The 18,761-nt window shown below is 49.1% G+C and overlaps 2 protein-coding genes across 3 annotated transcripts; one reads left to right on the top strand and one right to left on the bottom strand.

The window, feature by feature from the left end:
- The first annotated feature begins 3,841 nt into the window (after nucleotides 1-3,841).
- LOC309329981 (glyoxal reductase-like) lies at nucleotides 3,842-8,032 on the top strand. 2 transcript variants are annotated; one of them, XM_081841350.1, is made up of 3 exons: nucleotides 3,842-4,082; nucleotides 4,784-4,902; nucleotides 6,665-8,032. In XM_081841350.1, the coding sequence occupies exons 2-3, from the start codon at nucleotides 4,868-4,870 to the stop codon at nucleotides 7,527-7,529; spliced, it is 900 nt and encodes a 299-aa protein (XP_081697476.1). In that variant the 5' UTR covers nucleotides 3,842-4,082; nucleotides 4,784-4,867; the 3' UTR covers nucleotides 7,530-8,032. The 2 variants fall into 2 exon arrangements, with proteins under 2 accessions (XP_081697476.1, XP_081697475.1); XM_081841349.1 differs by lacking the exon at nucleotides 3,842-4,082 and having other exon boundaries at nucleotides 4,493-4,902.
- Nucleotides 8,033-8,169: 137 nt separating this feature from the next.
- On the bottom strand, nucleotides 8,170-18,628 carry BAD (BCL2 associated agonist of cell death). Its single transcript, XM_081841400.1, has 5 exons — nucleotides 18,351-18,628; nucleotides 17,408-17,668; nucleotides 13,102-13,317; nucleotides 9,641-9,810; nucleotides 8,170-8,765 (listed from the first exon to the last, which is right to left on the bottom strand). The coding sequence occupies exons 2-5, from the start codon at nucleotides 17,619-17,621 to the stop codon at nucleotides 8,640-8,642; spliced, it is 726 nt and encodes a 241-aa protein (XP_081697526.1). The 5' UTR covers nucleotides 17,622-17,668; nucleotides 18,351-18,628; the 3' UTR covers nucleotides 8,170-8,639.
- Between the last annotated feature and the right edge of the window lie 133 nt (nucleotides 18,629-18,761).

Here is an 18,761-nt window from a genome sequence, read left to right as displayed (position 1 = left end):
GAGGGGGAAATATAATTGAAGTTTTGCCAAAAGTATTAAATTTACACAACATCTCCCAGTATCTGTCAAATTTGCGTCCAATGATATTTTATTGGAAGGACAACTTTGGTGAACATTGCCAAGGCCTTCTGGCAGAGCTATAAGTCAGTTTTTTTTTTTTTTTAAGTATGAATTATATTAGACTGTACAAAGGAAATAACGGGTTAGACACTATCAACAAACCCCCTTGTGATATTGTTGGGGGTAGTTCAATAAAGTTGTCAACAGAATCTTACAGCACTTGTAAGGAATCGATCTTGGCTGCTTCAATCTGCAGAAGTAGCACTGCTTCGGGTGCCACAAAATACTTGTTCTGTAATTGTAAGAAATGGAACTTTTAGTGTGGCAGCACCTACACCTTGGAACTCCCTGCCCATTGGTATCAGCCAAGTGACTCTTTCAGCACCTGCTTAAAACATTTTTGTTAAGGCAAGCCTATCCAGGCATGAAAAATGCTGACATTCGTTTTAAACTTTTTTTGCTTGCTGTTGATTTCAATTACAGTGGTACCTCGGGTTATATATGCTTCAGGTTACATACGCTTCAGGTTACAGACTCCGCTAACCCAGAAATAGAGCTTCAGGTTAAGAACTTTGCTTCAGGATGAGAACAGAAATCGTGCTCTGGCAGCAGCAGGAGGCACCATTAGCTAAAGTGGTGCTTCAGGTCAAGAACAGTTTCAGGTTAAGAACGGACTTCCGGAACAAATTAAGTACTTAACCTGAGGTACCACTGTACCTTATGAAGAAGAACCATTTAAGAACTGCTGGCTGTGTTTTATTTTTTCCTCTTCCCTCCCTTTCCATTTCCCCTTGCATGCCTGAGGCAGTCTGTTCCACTGTCAAACAGCTCTTACCCTCAGAAAGATCTTTGTACTGCTTCATTGAAATCCTCTTTCTTGTAATTTGAATTTATCAATTTGGGTCCTATCCTCTGGTGCCACAAAAAACAAGCCTGTGCCATCTTCCACTTTTCAGCCCTTTCAGATTTCATCCACCCTTTGCTTGTTGCACGCCTAGAAAACATGGGTCCGAGAGATTTCCCGTTTGCAGTGCCACTTTCCCTGGGGAAACCCGTTCCTTTTTACAAAATCAGAGCAAATGTCAATCAGTGGAAAACCCGACTGTTTGCTCCAATTCAGCAGCGAAGAGCAGGTTGTCCCCAGGGGAAAGGGGCAGGACAAGGCAGCAAGATGAGAAGCCCTGTCTTTTCCTCTCCGAGCTAAACAAACCCAACTCCCTCAACCATTCCTAAACTTGGTTTCCAGGCTGTCCTTCGTTTTGGGGCTCAGCCTCTTGCCCATTGCTTTCCCTGGGGAAAACCATTCTTTAATGCTCAATCAGAGCAAATGGCAATTCGGGGTTTCTCCAGATTGACGTTTGCTCTGATTTAGCACTAAAGAGCAGGTTTTCCCTGGGGGGGAGGGGAAAACTGCTTCAGCCTGTGCAGGGGACAAGCAGAAGTGTGGATAAGCCCTTGGTCTCCTTCCTCTGCACACATTCTAGCTTCTTAAACTCTGGTGCCCATAAACAAATTCCTACGTGCATGCCCATAATGGACTTGTTTTCTGGAACTAAGGGAGGACACCCAATGCCCAGCTAAGAAGGCTGCTCCATTTTTGGTTATGTGGGCAGAGAATGATGGGAAATAATTGTGGAAGGCATTCCTCGTGACACATAGCGATGTATACAGTTCTGGAGGAAGCTCGTCTTAAGTTTCTTAATGAGTTACAAGAGGGGTGATGATATTGGTTGGATGTACAAAAAATCAATTCTATGCTGGCTAACTCCCAGAGGGTCATCACTAGATTAGTAGCTGGCTTTACGTTGACACTCATGGAATTGGTTTTAGATTGAAGCTGTGCACTGACTGGAAAAGGGTAGTGAATGTTTTTGTGGATATTAGGCAACCTGTGGCCTTCCAAATGTTGTTGGACTACAACTCTCATCATCCCTGACCATTGGCCATGGTTGGTTGGGGCTTATGGGATTCGGAGTCCAACAACATAGGGAAGTCCATAATTTTCCTCCAGGTTATTTATTTATAACTCCTGGACTTCTTGTATAATTACACAGATTTTTTTTTTTGTGTTACGGCCTATTGCCAATAGAGAATAAATTGTTCCTGCAACATTAAGTTGAGAGATGGGGATTGGCCAGAGGCCAGCAAGTTATTTTGGCTCAGCAGAGATTTGAACCTAGCCTTTGAACGATCAAGCCAGGGAGTTGAACTGGGGCTCAGCCCAGGGATTCCACCCACCCACCAAATGCACCAACATTTGGTAACTTAAGAATATAAGGAGCTCCTGGGTGGATTAGACCAACGGCCTATCTAGTCCAGAATCCTGTTCTCACAGTGGCCAACCAGATGCCTGAGTATAGTAATGATGATGATGATGATGATGAAGATGATGTATGCCTTCCAGCAACTCCTGCAGCCAAGCTGGAGCCAAACGTATTGCTCTGCTTTCCATTGCACCACCTCAGTGAGGCCGAGAGGGGGGTGTTGTTGTCTGGGCAACCCAGGACACCCATATGCATGATACTGCCCAGGCTTGCTCCCAGAGGAGGTCACTTTGGTGCTGCTAATGCAGCGCTTTAACTTCACCCCCAGAGGCGCACTCCATTGTCTCTTGAGACAAAAGGATGTCAACAATAAACAACAATAATAATGTGTATGCCCCTGTACTTAGAATGGCACAGATAAATGGTGTGGGGGGGTGAATTAAAAAGAAGCACAAATATAAGGCAGCGTAAGTACCGTAGATCTCCCCAGAAGGAACATAGGAAGTTGCCCTAAAGCAAATCAGACCATTGGTCCATCTAGCCCAGAATAGTCTGCCAACTTTCTCGACCTTAGAGGCTCAGATGTTATTCAACTACAGCACCCATCATTCCCAGCCAGCATGGCCAGTGGTCAGGGATGATGGGAGTTGTAGTTCAAGAACATCTGGGGACCCAAGATGGAGAAAGGCTGGTCTACACTGAGGGGCAGTGCCCCACCTCCCGCCCTCCCCGGGTTTCAGGTGGGAAGCCTTCCCCTAGCCCTACTCAGAGAGGCCATTCAGGATTAAATCTCCACCCACAAGCAGATGCTCTGCCACTGAGCCATGGTGCACCCCAGACCCTTGATTTGTGGGAAGCTTCTTTACACTAAGTCTGACCATTGGCCCATCCAGCTCAGCATTGTCTACACTGACTGGCAGAGGCTCTCCAGAGTTTCAGACATTCCCAGCCCCACCTGAGGATGCCAGGGATGACACCTGGGACATTCTGTATGCAAAGCAGTGAGTGCTCTATCACTGTGTCCTGGTCCTCTCCACCATCAAACTCCACTCAGCCTCATGAACACCTTCTTTCTGGTGGCTCCTCTGAAGAGACATCCTATACACACCATACATTTAAAGCAGGCGGCCCCCTCTCCCCATGCAAAGAATCTTGGGGATTGTAGTTTACCCCCACCCACAGAACTATAATTCCCAGCACCCTCCCAGCTCCCAGAGAGCCAGTGTGGTGTAGTGGTTAAGAGCGGTAGACTCGTAATCTGGTGAACCGGGTTCGTGTCCCCGCTCCTCCACATGCAGCTGCTGGGTGACCTTGGGCTAGTCACACTTCTTTGACGTCTTTGTTGTGGGGGAGGAAGGGAAAGGAGAATGTTAGCCACTTTGAGACTCCTTCGGGTAGTGAGAAAGTGGGATATTGTTACGGGAAAATCTAGGTGTGAGGCTGCTCAGTCACCCAGCTCGTCAGGCAGAGCCCGCGGGTCCCTGCAGAATAAAGGAAGGATTCCAGCCACCAACTGAAGCAAATAGCTATAGACCAAAGTTTATTGCGCAATAGGTTCAAAGAGGAAATTTGAACCCCGAGGATGGGGTGACAAAGACTTTTAAAACTTTCCCACCATATCCCAGAATACAGTTCGTACAGCATCATTGCTACATCACTGAAATGTCACAAAAGGGGAGGGGTTAACCTTGGCAAACATGTCTAGACCAGTCCTTAGTACAAGATTAGCATAAGCAGACATGTCAGGGCAAGACTCAGGTATAAGATTAGCATAGACAAATATGTCTTTAGTACCCACCACCCAAAAGTACAATAGAGCTTCCTTTGCATGTCTAGAGTCAAGTCAGGTGATGAGATTTGGCTTCCCTTGGCTAACAGTGAGCCCAACAATTGTCACCTCTGGGAACTTCCTGGAGTCCTTTTTCAAGGGGAAAATAGCTTTGGAATGGAGCAAACTGGCAAAGGAGATGATTTTATATTATTTTTAAAGCTAGGTAACTTCCCTGACCTGTCAAGTTGAAAGGATACATTCAGGCATAATATTTGTAATATTTAACTTTAAAGATGTGCCCCGCCCCCGTAATTTCCGTAACAGATATCAAATCCAAACTCTTCTCCCCAGGATTCTTTGGGAAAAGTCTTGTGCTTTGGGGGAAGTTGGCTGTGCCCAAGGCTGGGTAGGGCTGAACCCCGGACCTGCAGGCATCCAGGTGTTATTAGGACTACAACTCCCATCATCCTTCGCCGTCATTCTGCAAGTGGCCAATGGTGAGGGATGATGGGATTTGGGGTTCAGCGTGTTCGCCAGGGCATATAGGGAGGCGGTTGGGGTGAACCAGCAGCCGCGCCATTCATGAATCGCCTTCCCCCGTGCTGAGAAAAGTCAAGCGCCGCTTCCCGCGTTCGAACCCTTCCTTCCATTCAGCAACATTCGATGAGCCACGCCCACCTCCCTCCAGACCCCCGCCCTCGTCCTTGGTCCTCGCGCAGCGATTGGATAGCAGACCTCAGCTCCGCCTACGCGCCTTAGTCCGTGAGCAGCCATGGAGCGGGCGTCGCGGGAGCTTCCCGCATCCTGGTAAGGGTTCCGCGGGGGAGGGAAGCCAGGGCTGCCCCACCTTTAATTTTTGCATGTGACGAAGGGTGTGTGATTTACCCGTTTCCACTCCTTGCAGAAGCACTTTGCGCCCAACGGTGCTTCCAGAATTGCAGATTCCCGCAGAGAAACCCAAACACACGCCTGATTTTCAGCCCATAATACCCGCTTACTTTGCTTGCTAATTATCCCCTCCGAGGCTCGGATCTTAAGCCCACTTATTAGGGAGCATACCCCGTTAAACTCCACCTCCGAGTAGACGTGCTCGGAATCGTACCAAGCGCAGAAACTACGTACTGTCTTGGGTTAGGCCCATCCAGCTAATTTCCTAATGCTGTTTGACAGTGGAACAGAGGTGGTTTCGCTGGTTTGCTGGAGGTATCTAACCTGAAGCTGGACCAGATACCTGCCTGGGATAGTGGCCCTCGAAATGTTGCTGCACTCCAACCAGCATGGCCAATGGTCAGGGATGCTGGGAATTGCAGTCCCAACATCTGTAGGGCTGCAGGTTCCCCATGCCTGCCCTTCACTTTGCTAGGTGCATATAACACCAGGAGGCGGGGTGGGATGGAGAGCAGCAGCCCTGTAGTACTCACAACCTGCTTCTATTATCAAAGAGATGGAAGAAAGATAGGGATCCTGTGGTCCTCATGGGAGGACGCCAGTCTGCTGGGAGTTGTCAGGGGCAGGTCAGCAATCCAACACCCAGTGTCAGTGAAGTTAACTTCATTCAAAGAAACCAAAACAGCTCAGGCCTAGTGGTCCCCACACCTCTTCCCAGTAGGTCTCAGCCCAATGAGGCAGTTGTGAGGACTGAGGGTCCCCACCTTCCCACTGCTCCCTAAGACTTCTCTTTCCTGGGACCTTTCCCGGTAACCCAAGACTCCTTTGCCTTGTCTCTCTTTGCTCCACCCTCTTCATTCCGTGTTCTGGGAGACCAGGGGGGAGGGGAGCTGTTCACAGCAGGAAGGGGAGACACCCTGGCTTCTTCAGCAGCCTGACCCATCTCGGCCTCTTGCCCCACCCCTCCTGTCCGTGCTCTGATTCTGAACTGCTCTCTGCCACAGACTCTTCCTGCTCACTAAATCCTGTTACCTCTTCAGCTTCCAACACCTCCTCTTCCTAGTCTTCTCCTTCTGACCACCCATCCCTGAGCTCTGAGCCTTCTTCCCCTTGGGGATTCCCCAGCTGGTGCCTCCCACCATTCCTCTTTGCCCAGCCAGTCCATGACAGGAGTCCAGCAACATCTGGAGGAGCACAGCTTCTACCCTTCCTGTGGCAGAAAGTTGGACGGCTGAGCACAGCAGACCTTCCCGAGGGGCACAGTGGAATATAAAGTGTTGGTGTTGACCTTTAAAGCCCTAAATGGCCTTGGTCCAGTATACCCGAAGGAGCGTCTCCACCCCCATTGTTCTGCCCGGACGCTGAGGTCCAGCACCGAGGGCCTTCTGGCTGTTCCCTCACTGCGAGAAGCAAAGCTACAGGGAACCAGGCAGAGGGCCTTCTCGGTAGTGGCGCCTGCCCTGTGGAACGCCCTCCCACCAGATATCAAAGAGATAAACAACTACCTGACATCTGAAGACATCTGAAGGCAGCCCTGTTCAGGGAAGTTTCTAATGTGTGACATTTTAATGTATTTTTAATCTTTGTTGGAAGCTGCCCAGAGTGGCTGGGGAAACGCAGCCAGATGGGCGGGGTACAAATAAATTATTATTATTATTACCCTCACTTTTATCTCTTCCAGGGCACCAGAGCGCACAGTATGGCTGAACAGTGGAGCCCCGATGCCTCTTCTAGGGCTGGGCACCTTCCGCTTGCGGGGGGAGGAGGCCGTGCGCCTCAGCCTGGACGCTGCTCTCAGGAAAGGCTACCGCTTGGTGGACACGGCCGCCGTCTACGGCAATGAGTCCGCCATCCGGCACGCTCTGAGGGAGCTGCTGCCGTGCCATAGCCTGGCTCGGGGAGACGTCTTCCTAACCAGCAAGCTGAGCCCAAGGGACCAGGGGCAGGAGGCGGCCGAAAGAGCTTGCCTGCGAAGCCTGGAGGAGCTGGGCTGTGATTACTTAGACCTCTACCTCATCCACTGGCCCGGGACCCAAGGCCGGCCGCAGGAGGACAAGGGCAACCGGGAACGGCGGCAGCAGAGCTGGCGGGCTCTGGAGAGGCTGTACGAGGCCGGGAAGCTCCGGGCCATCGGTGTCTCAAATTACAGCGTCCAGCATTTGGAGGAGCTGCTGGCAGTGTGCCGGGTGCCCCCCTCCGTCCTCCAGGTGGAGTTCCACCCAGAACTGGCACAGGGGGAATTGCTGGGCTTCTGCCGGAGCAAGGGCATCCACCTGCAGGCCTACTCCTCGCTGGGGACCGGCCAGCTGGTGGGGCGGCCAGAGGTGGTGAAGGTCGCCGCACGACACGGGCGCCCGCCTGCCCAGGTCTTGCTGCGCTGGGCTCTGCAGCAAGGGGTCAGCGTCATCCCCAAGTCTGCCACCCCAAGCCGTGTGGTGGAAAACAGCCAGCTCTGGGGTTGGGAGTTGAGCCCAGCGGATATGGAGGAGCTGGGTGCATTGGATTGTGGGAAACGCTATTGCTGGGATCCCACCAATGTGGCGTAAAACAGGGGTGGGGGGGGAAGATGGGCATTCCAGATGTTGCTGGACTCCAGTTCCCACCAGGTCCCAGCCAACATAATCAGCAGTCAGGGATGGTGGGAGTTGGAGTCCAGCAACATCTGGCAGACCAGGCATTCACCAGAGACATGGGGGATGCGAGACTGAATGTAATAATTTCAGGACTGATCTCCACCCAGTTGGAGAATCCCGTTTGTGCCTTTATCACATTGCAGTTCAATCAGCCAGCTTTTAAATTCAGAAGAGAAAATGTCAGTGGATGGAGAAACTTGGGCTTCACTCTGCATTTACTGCCTCCCCCTGGAAACAGAACTCTAGGGCAGGGCTAGAAATCTGTGGCTCTCCAGATGTGGTTGAACTCCCTATCCGGCATGGCCTGCGGTAAGGGAGGATGGGAGCTGGGAGTCTTAAAAAAGCATCTGGAGGCCCACAGGCTCCCTATGCTGCTGTAAGACGAAAAGAGCGATATTAAACAGGAATTCAATTTCTCTGGTCCCTTTGAGTTTAATTTTCTTTCGACACATTCATTCCTGAGGCAGCTAAAGCAATCCTGACCCCACTGCAGTCAGACTGGCAGTCTGGGGGTTGTCGCTGCAAGCTTGAATTGAAGGAATAGGCAGCAACGTGCTATAAGCCAGAAAAGTATTTAATAAACATTTATTAACATATAATAAAAGGGCATACAAATTTCTCTAGGCAGGGTTGGTGAATGTCAGGGGTTCTTGTTTCAGTAATGCATACAGTGGTTTTGTTCAGTGTTTTTTTCCCTTTTAAAAATACAAAAAGTACACTCTAGAAAGGGCAGGACAAGAGCCCCTCAAAATTAGGGGTCTTATAGGGGAGGTGCAGGGAGAAAGGGGGTGGGAATCCGTGCATAGGGCAGCAGGTTAAATTCTTAACATGTCATACTAAAGTGGCCTAAGTAAAAAAAACTCCTAGGGGAGTGGGCGTGGAGGTGCAGAGGAATGATCACAGCATCCCCCAGATTTGGGGGGACACCAGCCATGTGTCACATCAACCCTAAAGATTTCCCCCCCTTTATTTGTTCCTTCAACCCTCCCCCCACCATTTGTAACGGACAGCAGCAAGATAGAGTCATGGGGGGCTTCTTGGACCATTGCCTGGGGAATTCCGACGCCACCATGACTGCAGAACCTCCTTCCAGCCCAACGTCCGGCGCATTTGGGTAGCTGTCCCTGCACTCTTGGGGCGCGGCAGCTTCTGCAAGAGAGAAGGAAAACGTGGCATCACCCCCTCTTCCCGACATGCACCTTTCAATCCAACAGGCTGGTACATCAAGGATGAGAAACTGAAAGACCCCCCTGGTGTTGTTAGACTACAACTTCCATCATCCATGACCACTGGCCTAGAGCCAGGTGAGGCTGACAGGACCTAGAGTCCAAAAGCGTCTAGAGAACCACAGATTCTTTGGGTTGTATCTAGTTAGTTCTGCTCAAAGCACATAACTTTAAAATGGCTTTGGCCCTGTATACCTGAAGGAGCATCTCCACCCTCATCATTGAGGTCCAGCTCCAAGGGCCTTCTGGCAGTTCCCACACAGAAACGAAGTTACAGGGAACAAGGCAAAGGGCCTTCTCAGTAGTGGCACCTGCCCTCCCATCAAATGTCAAACAGATTCCATGACCTTCTGTAGACATCTGAAGGCAGCCCTGTCTTGGGAAACAATGTGTGTTGTTTTGTTTTGTCCTTTTATATTTTGTTGGAAGCCACCCAGAGTGGCTGGGTAACCCAGTCAGGTGGGCAGAGTATAAGAAATACATCATCATCATCATCAGCAGCATTATTATTAGATTAGACAAATTCATGGAGGATTAGGCTACTAATGGCCTAATGGGAGGGAGAAAAAACATCTCTACCTACTTGACACCTAAGGGACACTTAGTCCAAGACCTTGTTATCCTCAGTTGTCAATCGGATGCCTCGGGGGGAAGCTCATAAATGTGACCTGGGCACAACAGCAATTCTCCATGCTTGTGATTGGCAGCAGCTGGCATTCAGAGGCAGGCTGCCCGTGGCAACAAAGCCCACCTCTCCCTTGGGAAGGACGGACCTCTCTGTAAGCAGGCAAGACTCACTTGCAGCTCGCCATGGAATTCGTCGCTCATCCTGCGCAGCTCCCTCCCGTACCGCTGGGCTGCCCACAGGATGGGAGGGGCAGAGCGTGAGCGTGCCCGGAAAGTGCCCACTTCATCCAGGGCCTCTGGGTCTGGCAAGGGAGGGTCGGATCCAATGCGACGCCGGAGCTCTGGCACAGGAGGAGGCAGAGGGGAGACAGGAAAAGGGGGTTATGCCACACTTGCCACAACACGGCAGCAGAAACTGCTAGACTGTAAAACAGGCCAAGGTCCAGTCCTTTCTGATGTTATTGAACTCCAGCTTGCAGGGGCCCAAGCCAGTATGAGAAGTGCCCAGGAATGATGGGAACTGGAGTCACAGCAGTATTTGGGGGGGGCTATTGGTTCTCTGCCTGGCCTAGAGGGTTCAGGTGGTGTATTGAATAGACATGGCTCAGAGAGGCCTGCTTGAGGCCCTGTTCTGCCGCAAAGCCACACTCAGCCACTGTCCACCAGCTTCCAGGGTGGTGGTTGTGGAGATCTCACTATTATTATTAGTTCAGTTTAATTACCTGTACTGCACACTAAGGTCTTGGGGTGGGTTGCAACAACAGTGGTGCCCTGCAAGACGAATGCCTCGCAAGGCGGAAAACCCGCTAGTGGTGCTTCGCAAGACGAAAAAACCGCTAGACAAAGAGACTCACGGAACGGATTATTTCGTCTTGCGAGGCACCACTGAATTTAAAATACAATGCAGTACAGTGGTGCCTCGCAAGACGAAAAGAATCCATTCCGCGAGTCTCTTTGTCTAGCGTTTTTTTTGTCTTGTGAAGCAAGCCCATTGATGGCTTAGCGGCTTAGCGCTATTAGCGGCTTTTAGCGGCTTAGAGGATAAGCGGCTTAGCGGCTTAGAAAAAGGGGGGGGGGAGGGAAAAAAAATGCAGGAACTCGCAAGACATTTTTGTCTTGCGAGGCAAGCCCATAGGAAATTTGTTTTGCGAAGCGCCTCCAAAACGGAAACCCTTTCGTCTAGCGGGTTTTCCGTCTTGCAAGGCATTCGTCTTGCGGGGCACCACTGTATTAAAACAACCCACAGTCACAAGAACAGGGTGGGCAACCCAAAACACATCTCGGTTGTCAAAAAACTACATCTTCAGCAAAGGGCAGAAACTGACTTCTCCTCAGAGGCCCCCACTGCTGAATGTAACACCCAAGAGGGTATGTTAGGAAGGAGGTGGTCTTTCAGAACAAAATATAATGTGGATGCTACATTGGTTTGAGCTGCTAAAAAATAGCTGGATAATAAAGCTGTCACCTGACTGAAGAAATCTCAGTTGATCTATCATTTACAGCAGGACTGGAGCACCTTTGGCCCTCCAGGTGTTGGGAATACAATTGCAAACTTAGATTGCACTCCCAGTTTACCTAGAAGTGACACTGAACTCAGTGGGGCTTACAAGCAATCCTCATTTTGCACAGGGGTTATGTCCCGAGACCCCCGCCCTCAATCCATAGGCCCATGTAAAGCGTTCCACGCACCCCGTTCTGTCATTTTAGTTTTCGGGTCACTTCCGGGTTCGGTGCCTTGCATGTGCACAATCTTGCGTCAATCAGTCATTGCCTGTACTTCCGAATAGAAAAGTATGGATTGCACTGATATTCTATTAATTCTACTTGGCACATTTCTCATGGAAGAACATGGCTTTCTCGATATAAATGATCCCCTTTAGTATTCTTCTCACAACTCCTTTCATTATAGCTAATTGTTTTATTACATTTATTATCTTCACTTTTTTTTTTTTAATTCACAGCATAAAGCAAGGCAGATTTCGCCATCCCTTCTCTGGGCGCGAGAAAAAGTCAAGAGAATCTCTGTGGTCCCTGCTGACCTCAGAAGCAGTAGAAACAAATTAAGGATTTCATCACTTTCCAAAGCTCAGCATGAAACGTGACTAATCATGGCCCTGTTATTGAGGCAATATTTTAGAATCGGTTTAGTCAGTCTTGTCCTGAGATGAAGCCCACAAAAGTTCACAGCATCGGAAGGGGCATGCAAATCATCTAGTCCAATTCCTTGCAATGCAGGAATATGCACCCATATGGGGATCAAACCTGTAACCTTGAATGTTAATCAGCACCACTGATCTAACCAACAACGCAAGTTAAAGGTAAAGGGACCCCTGACCATTAGGTCCAGTCGTGACCCACTCTGGGGTTGCGGTGCTCATCTCGTTTTATTGACCGAGGGAGCCGGCATACAGCTTCCGGGTCATGTGGACAGCATGACTAAGCCACTTCTGGCAAACCAGAGCAGCACACGGAAACGCCATTTATCTTCCTGCTGGAGCGGTACCTATTTATCTACTTGCACTTTGACGTGCTTTTGAACTGCTAGGTTGGCAGGAGCAGGGACTGAGCAACCTGAGCTCACCCCGTCGCGGGGATTCGAACCGTCAGTCTTCTGATCGGCAAGTCCTAGGCTCTGTGGTTTAACCCACAGTGCCACCCGCATCCCTACAACGCAAGCTACTAGCTGGCAAACATTTTCACTAGCGTGCTGAGGACTGGCAGAAGAGGGACCGACCCTCTTATAAAAACATTTTTGGGGAAGGGCTGCAGGTCAGCAGGAGATCATCTGTCTTGCATGCATGCAGGTCTGGGAACAGCACCCCGCCTGAAACCCTGGAGAGTGACTGCCAGTCCATGCAGGCAGTACTGAGTGAGATGGATCAATGGTCTGACTAAGGCAGCTTCTTGGTTCCCAGGTTAGGCTTCGCTAAGCTCACACAAAATCGTAGAATTGGAAGGTACCCTGCAATCTAAGCCTGCAATGCAGGGATCTCAAATAAAGCATCATTTGAGAAAAAAGTAGTGTTTCCTTGGGAAAGGTTCACGGCTCAGCGTTAGAGACTCCGCTTTGCATGCAGAAGGTCCCAGGTTCAATCCCTGCCAAGACCAGACTGAAACTCTGGAGAGCCACTGCCTGTCAGTTTATTCATTATTATTTGTTTACTTGTTTATTTATAATTCAATTTTTCCTCCAAGGAGCTCAAAATGGCTCCCTCTCCCCCGCCGCCATTAATCCGCACAACAACCCTGTGAGGTAGGTTCGGATGACAAGCTCACCCAGTGGGCTTCATGGCCAAGTGAGGATTTGAACCCTGGTCTCCTGGGTCCCAATCCTGCACTCTAACCACTACACCACACAAGTCTACTGAGCGAGATGTAGCAATGGTCTTGACACATTTCTATGGTAGGTATAGAGCGGGGTGGGGGCTTCCCTTCCCCTGAAGGGTGCAGGAGATTCCCTTCCTCTCCTACTAGGTCACTCACTGCCCCACTTCCATGCAGTGGCTGGTTGCTGCCATCATCCCCAGCCAGCTGAGACCATGGTCAGGGCTGATAGGAACCGCATTCCAGAAACAACTGGGAACCCTGAAGAGGGAGAGAGAAATGCTCTTGTTCTGCCCCAGCCCAAATACCTGGATTCCCAGCGGAAGGACTTCCTGGGCTTCCTGGGGCCTGGTCCCCTCCTGTGACGCTCCTCCTGGTCAGCTTGAGATCCTGCGGTTCCTTCTCACCCGGCGGGAATGTCTCTTCATCATCATCCTCAATGTGGAACATTGTCAGGGGGCTGGCATGGCCCCCAACGCCCAACGTGCCGTTCTCCAGGGGGGTGAGGGTTGTCGTCAGCAGAACTGTGGAGGGATAGGAAGCACAGAGATCAGAATGAAGGCAATTTCTCTGAGAGCCAGGAAAAGGGCTGTAGCTCAGTGGCAGAGCGTCCGACAACCTGGGCTGACGCCTAAGGGAACCAGGTATATTAAGGTTTGATCCTGGCATCTTCAGGTGAGGCTGGGAGGCACTCCCTGTCTGAAATCCTGGAGGAGAACTGAGGAAGGTGGACCAATGGTCTGATGCAGTGCAAGGCAGCTTCCAATTTCATACAGAACCATGAAGACTAGAATCTTACTTTACTAGACAGGCAGCTTCCTATATACCATGCAGAAGGTCCCAGGTTCAAATCCTGGCATCTCCAGCTAGAACTGGGAGAGGACTCCCATCTGGACCAGTAAATATAGACTAGGAAGCGGGAACCCATTGCCCTCTGGATATTGCTGGACTCCCCATCATCCCTCACCACTGTCCATTCCTGCTGGGGCTGATGGGAGTTGGAGTCCAGCAGCATCTAAAGGGCAATGGGTTCCCCGCCCTGGTGCAGACAATTCTGAGATAGATGGGCCAGCGTTCTGACTCAGGGTAAGGCTTCTTCAGATGTTCCTATGACTAAGGCACTCAGCTGGGAACCAGGAAGTTGATAACTCACTGAAAAGCAAGTGGTTATCTTAGGTTCAGCCACCCACCGCCACCCTCATTCTGCAGCAGGGAAGACGGGCCTAGCTTGCAGGGCTGTTGTTAAGAGTTTAATGATAGATTTTTAAATGGATTTTAAAAAACTGCCTTCATGGGCAAATTATCCTCCCAATGCAGTTTATAAATAAGTCAATATGCTACAATGGCAGCTTATTAAAACAACATGTCATATTTTTCACTCTATAAGACGCACCAGACCATAAGACACACCTAGTTTTTGGAGGAGGAAAACAAGAAAAAAAATATTCTGAATCTCAGAAGCCAGAACAGCAAGAGGGATCGCTGCGCAGCAAAAGCAGCAATCCCTCTTGCTGTTCTGGCTTCTGGGATTGCTGTGCAGCCTGCATTCGCTCCATAAGACACGCACACACATTTACCCTTACTTTTTAGGAGGGGGAAAGTGAGTCTTATAGAGCAAAAATACGGTAACAACAACAGCAGGGCATGATTAGTTAAAAGTAGCAGCAACTTAAGTAAAATAAGCAAATTCTGGTGTATCAGGCCAAAGACCCATCTAGTCCAGCATCCTGTTCTCTCAGAGATCAACCAAAACAAGAACAACAACAATAACACTTATATTATTTATATGCCGCCCATCTGACTGGGTTGCCCCAGCCATTCTGGGCGGCTTGCCTCTGGGAAGCCTGTAATCGGGACTTCGCGACATACTGAATCATTCTTCCCAACATTTCCCCAACCCCTTCTTCCCTTTCACATCCTCCCCAGCCCACTCTTCTGTATATTCCCCATTGTTCCTGGGGAAGAGCATGGAGCTATAAAACCACACGGTTTCTTCCGATGATGACCGGAAATCTTACTCAGCCACAAACACACACGGAAATAGCGTCTAGGTTTCTGCTCATATGTTTCCTTTCAAGATCATGAGGACTAGGAGGGGAATTTGCCACACTTTTCAGATTGGTTATGCCGGCTCCACGTGCAGGGTGTGGTTTGTGTAATGTTTCAAAAATGGTAATAATATATATTATTATTTATATTAAGAAGAGCCTGCTGGATCAGGCCAATGGCCAACCTAGTCCAGCACACTGTTCTCTCAGTGCCTAATCAGCTGCCTCAGACAGAAGTCCACAAGCAGGACAGTGGGGGCAGATAACAGGGACTTAAAGAACAACAGTTTAACAGCAGCTGAAGAAGTTGCTGAAAGAAAGCACTGCAAAACCACCCAACTGGAATAAAAAAGTCTGAAGGCATCCCTAAAGGTTAATAAAGGGTGCGGCTGTAATTTTTTTTTTTGGGGGGGGGGAGCATATTCCAGAGGTACAGGTCATCACAGAAAAGACCTTCCCTGCTACCAGCCAGCCTCATTCATGAACCAGTCACCAGAGACTCAGAAACTAAATCTTGAGACTTTGACAGTTATACATGAGTGGAGACACTCCTTCCGAAATCCTGGTCCTCATCTGTTTACTGCAAGGATGGGGAACCTGTGATCCTCCAGATGTTGCAGGACTCCTTCAGCCCAGCCAGCCAGACAGACAAGTGATCAGGGATGATGGGAGCTGTAGTCCAGCAACATCTGCAGGGCCAAAAATTCCCCATCCCTAGTTTACAGGGATAATGACTGCATCCAACCAATTCTTGCCTAGTCCAGCATCCTCTTTTCCAGATGACTCAGGAACCCCCACAAACAAGGCATGATGACAGTCCCCTCCCAAAAATACACACACCAACCTGTATTCCAAATGGAGGATCCATACAACCAACACAGCAGCTCTCTTTTATCCCCCATTCATTGGTCTAATCCCCCTTTAAAGCTAACTTGGCCATGATCATTGCATCTTGTGACAGTGCGTTCCGCAAGTCCGTTAAGCTTCCTGTGAAATTCTTCCTGCTTCTGCTCTACGTCTACCGCCAATCACACTTTCAAAACCACAGGATCTAGCATTCTGTGTAAGTGGAGCCTGCCTGCTGGATCAAGCCAGGGGTCCATCTAGTCTAGCTTTCAGTTCTCACAGTGGCCAACCAGAGGTCTGAAGGAAGCCCACGGCACAACAGGCAATTTCCCAGCACACTGTCTCAGACAGCTGAGGGAGAACACAGCCATTGCAGCTAGTAGCCACTTACCCTGCACAAATTTGTCTAATTCTCTTTTACAGCCATCCTTACACAGAGCCATGTGCATATTTCTTGCAGAGAATCATAGTGTTGGAAGAGACCACGAGGGTCATCTAGTCCAACCCCCTGCAATGCAAGAATCTTTTGCTGAACGTGGGGCTTGAACCCACAACCCTGGTCTCATGCTCCACCAACTGAGCTACACATGACTATAAGTTAGCGGTCCAAGTTAGTGGCCATCACTAACTCCTGTGGGAGCAAATTCAACAATTTAGCTATGTCCCACTGCTTGAAGAAGTATTTGTTTTTGTCTGTCCTTAATCTCCCAACCTTCAGTTTCATTGGCTGGCCCAGAGTTCTAGAATTATGAGACAGAGAGAAAAGCTATCCATCTCCAAGCTGGTGGCCATCACTACATTTGCGAGATTAAGAAGGAGGAAAAGTTTCTATCTGCGTTTTCCACCCCACATGTCATTTTACAAACCTCTTTTACCATTCTGAGTATTTAAGATGGCAATGCTTCGGGATCTATTCTCCACTCCTCTAACAGCCCCCACCTTTGGGGACCTGCCCTTCATTCTATTTATTTTTTTAAAAGCAAAAGATAGCCCGGAAGAAGAAGAAAAATCAAAATCCACCTTAGAGCAGCGCCTTTATTTAGTCAACCAAAAATGTTACAAAACAGCATGCAAGCTTTTTGAGTTTTATTTCTTACTCACCGATTCAACCCTGAAGAAGAGTTTTGGAGAACTGAGAAGCGCGCGCATGCTTGCGCAACATTTTTGCGGTTGGCCCAGTAAAGGTATTGCCGCAATGTGGGTTTTAGATATTTTTTAAATCGAAAAGCATTTTCAACTAACCCTTCAGTCAGAAAGACTCCCAAAGCAGCTTGGTTTTTTTAAAAAAACAACAGTAATAAGACAGTCCCTCCCTGCCCTCAGGCTTATAGTTAAAAAAAAGCCTGTGACACACAAGGAAGAAGGGGAGGGGAGGGCAGAGGAATGCAAACCCATGATTTGTTTCAAAGCCCCTTCCCCTTAATAGTAATGTTTCCTTCTCCCTCTCCCAACTCCTGATAGTACCATTTTTGCACTCTCTTGCTTCCTCAATCCCCTGAATTGGGGAGCCCCACGGGTGGTTTTTCACTCCTTTATTCCGCCCCTCACTTCCAAATTTTAGGGTCGCTTCCTCCTATGCAGGTCAATTCTCCCTCCCCTCTCCTGATCTTGGATTTTCAACTCCTCTTCCCTTCAAAATCTTGGATCACCATCTCTCTCTTCCTCCTCCTCTTCTTCTACCCAGCCCATTCACCCCTCTCTAACCCGCGCCCTCAATTACCAGAATTAGGGTCACTCTTTTCTTTCTTCCTCCTGTTTACAGCCAGCAGAGATCCAGCCACAGTCGCCGGGGCGATGAAGAACTGCCAGCTTCCGTGCCCAATCAAGGTCGCCAACGTCACGGTGGGAGGGAGAGATAAGAACGCACCTCCTCCTGCTACCTTCGGCTCCGCCCACCCTCTTCCTTCCCCCCTCCCTCCTCTTTCCACGCTCATTTGATAAGGTAAATTCTCAAAAATGCTTATGCAAATCGCAGAAGTACCTGCAAAAAAATAAAGGGAGAAAGAATGGAAGTATTCTTTTTGCGTAGGGCTAAATGGCACTGTGAGTTTACATTCAATGCAATTCAAATATACCTATGCAAATATCACTCTCAATGGAGCTAATCTCCAGATTATTTATTTGGTGATATATAGCCGTAAATAAATAATGGTCATCATAATTCACAACTCAATTCTGCATACCAGATATTCAGTAGCGCAACACACAGATCAATGGCACAGCTCGCATATTTCGCAGTGAAAGGATGTCACCCAGTTTATCTGTTTATTTCTTCGGAAGGCTTGAAGCCCGCCCTTTGATATATGGCTGGTTGCAATAACACAAGATATAATACAAAACTGCAGTAGTGCAATGCAAAATAAGCGCATAGCCAGTGTGTCAACCTTTAGTCCCAGGATGGTACAGATACAGATACAGTGGTAAGAACCTTGGACTAGTGCCTGGGAGTCTAGAGTTCAAATTCCTGCTCAGCCCTGAAGCTCAGTGGGTGACCTTGGGCCAGTCACTGCCTCTCAGCTTTGGCCATCTTTATTTTTCATTTAAAAGTTATTACAATTATTGCCTTTCACCGTGCAATCCTTTATTCAGATGCAAGACTCATTGAGTTCAATGACGCTTACACAAACGTAAGCAAGGAAGATTGCAGCTCTCTCCTCACTTACCTGGGAATTCAGTCGGACTTACTTCTGAGTAGACATGGCTAGAATTGTGCCGCAAGCGAGCACTTTTGCTGCTAGTCTGACATTAGGGGTTCCTTTGATATATAGGCAAGGACTATCCCATATTATCATCAATAGGGACTTAACGTTGAAACATACTGGAGCAGTTGGGGGTTTCATAGCCCCTGCAGATTTATTGGGAGAATGTGGGTAGGAGATGCCTTTACCGGGCACTAGGACAGAACTGGGAGGGAATAGTTAGGGGGGAGCATTTCCTGAAAACGCATAGAAATCTCGGGGTCCGTACAATAGTAAGGGAGGAGGTAAGCTTCACTCGCCCACACTTAAGATGGCGACCGGAAGGAGCGCAGACGCTCTAGCCAGGTGACTTTCTGCCGCCTGTCCCATTCACGA

The sequence above is a fragment of the Podarcis erhardii genome (assembly GCF_964252035.2).
Source record: "Podarcis erhardii genome assembly, chromosome: 15".
NCBI classification, from domain to species: domain Eukaryota; kingdom Metazoa; phylum Chordata; class Lepidosauria; order Squamata; family Lacertidae; genus Podarcis; species Podarcis erhardii.
This window is presented reverse-complemented; position numbering and strand designations above follow the sequence as displayed.

Bases quoted from the DNA above. Each gene is read 5' to 3' on its own strand.
- LOC309329981 (XM_081841350.1), top strand. From the start codon at position 4,868: ATGGAGCGGGCGTCGCGGGAGCTTCCCGCATCCTG. The intron at 4,903-6,664 runs GTAAGGGTTCCG...TATCTCTTCCAG, and splicing joins CGGGAGCTTCCCGCATCCTG to GGCACCAGAGCGCACAGTAT.
- BAD (XM_081841400.1), bottom strand. From the start codon at position 17,621: ATGAGCGTGGAAAGAGGAGGGAGGGGGGAAGGAAGAGGGTGGGCGGAG. The intron at 13,318-17,407 runs GTAATTGAGGGC...ATCCCTCCACAG, and splicing joins AAAGAGTGACCCTAATTCTG to TTCTGCTGACGACAACCCTC. The intron at 8,766-9,640 runs GTGAGTCTTGCC...TCTCTCTTGCAG, and splicing joins AATTCCATGGCGAGCTGCAA to AAGCTGCCGCGCCCCAAGAG.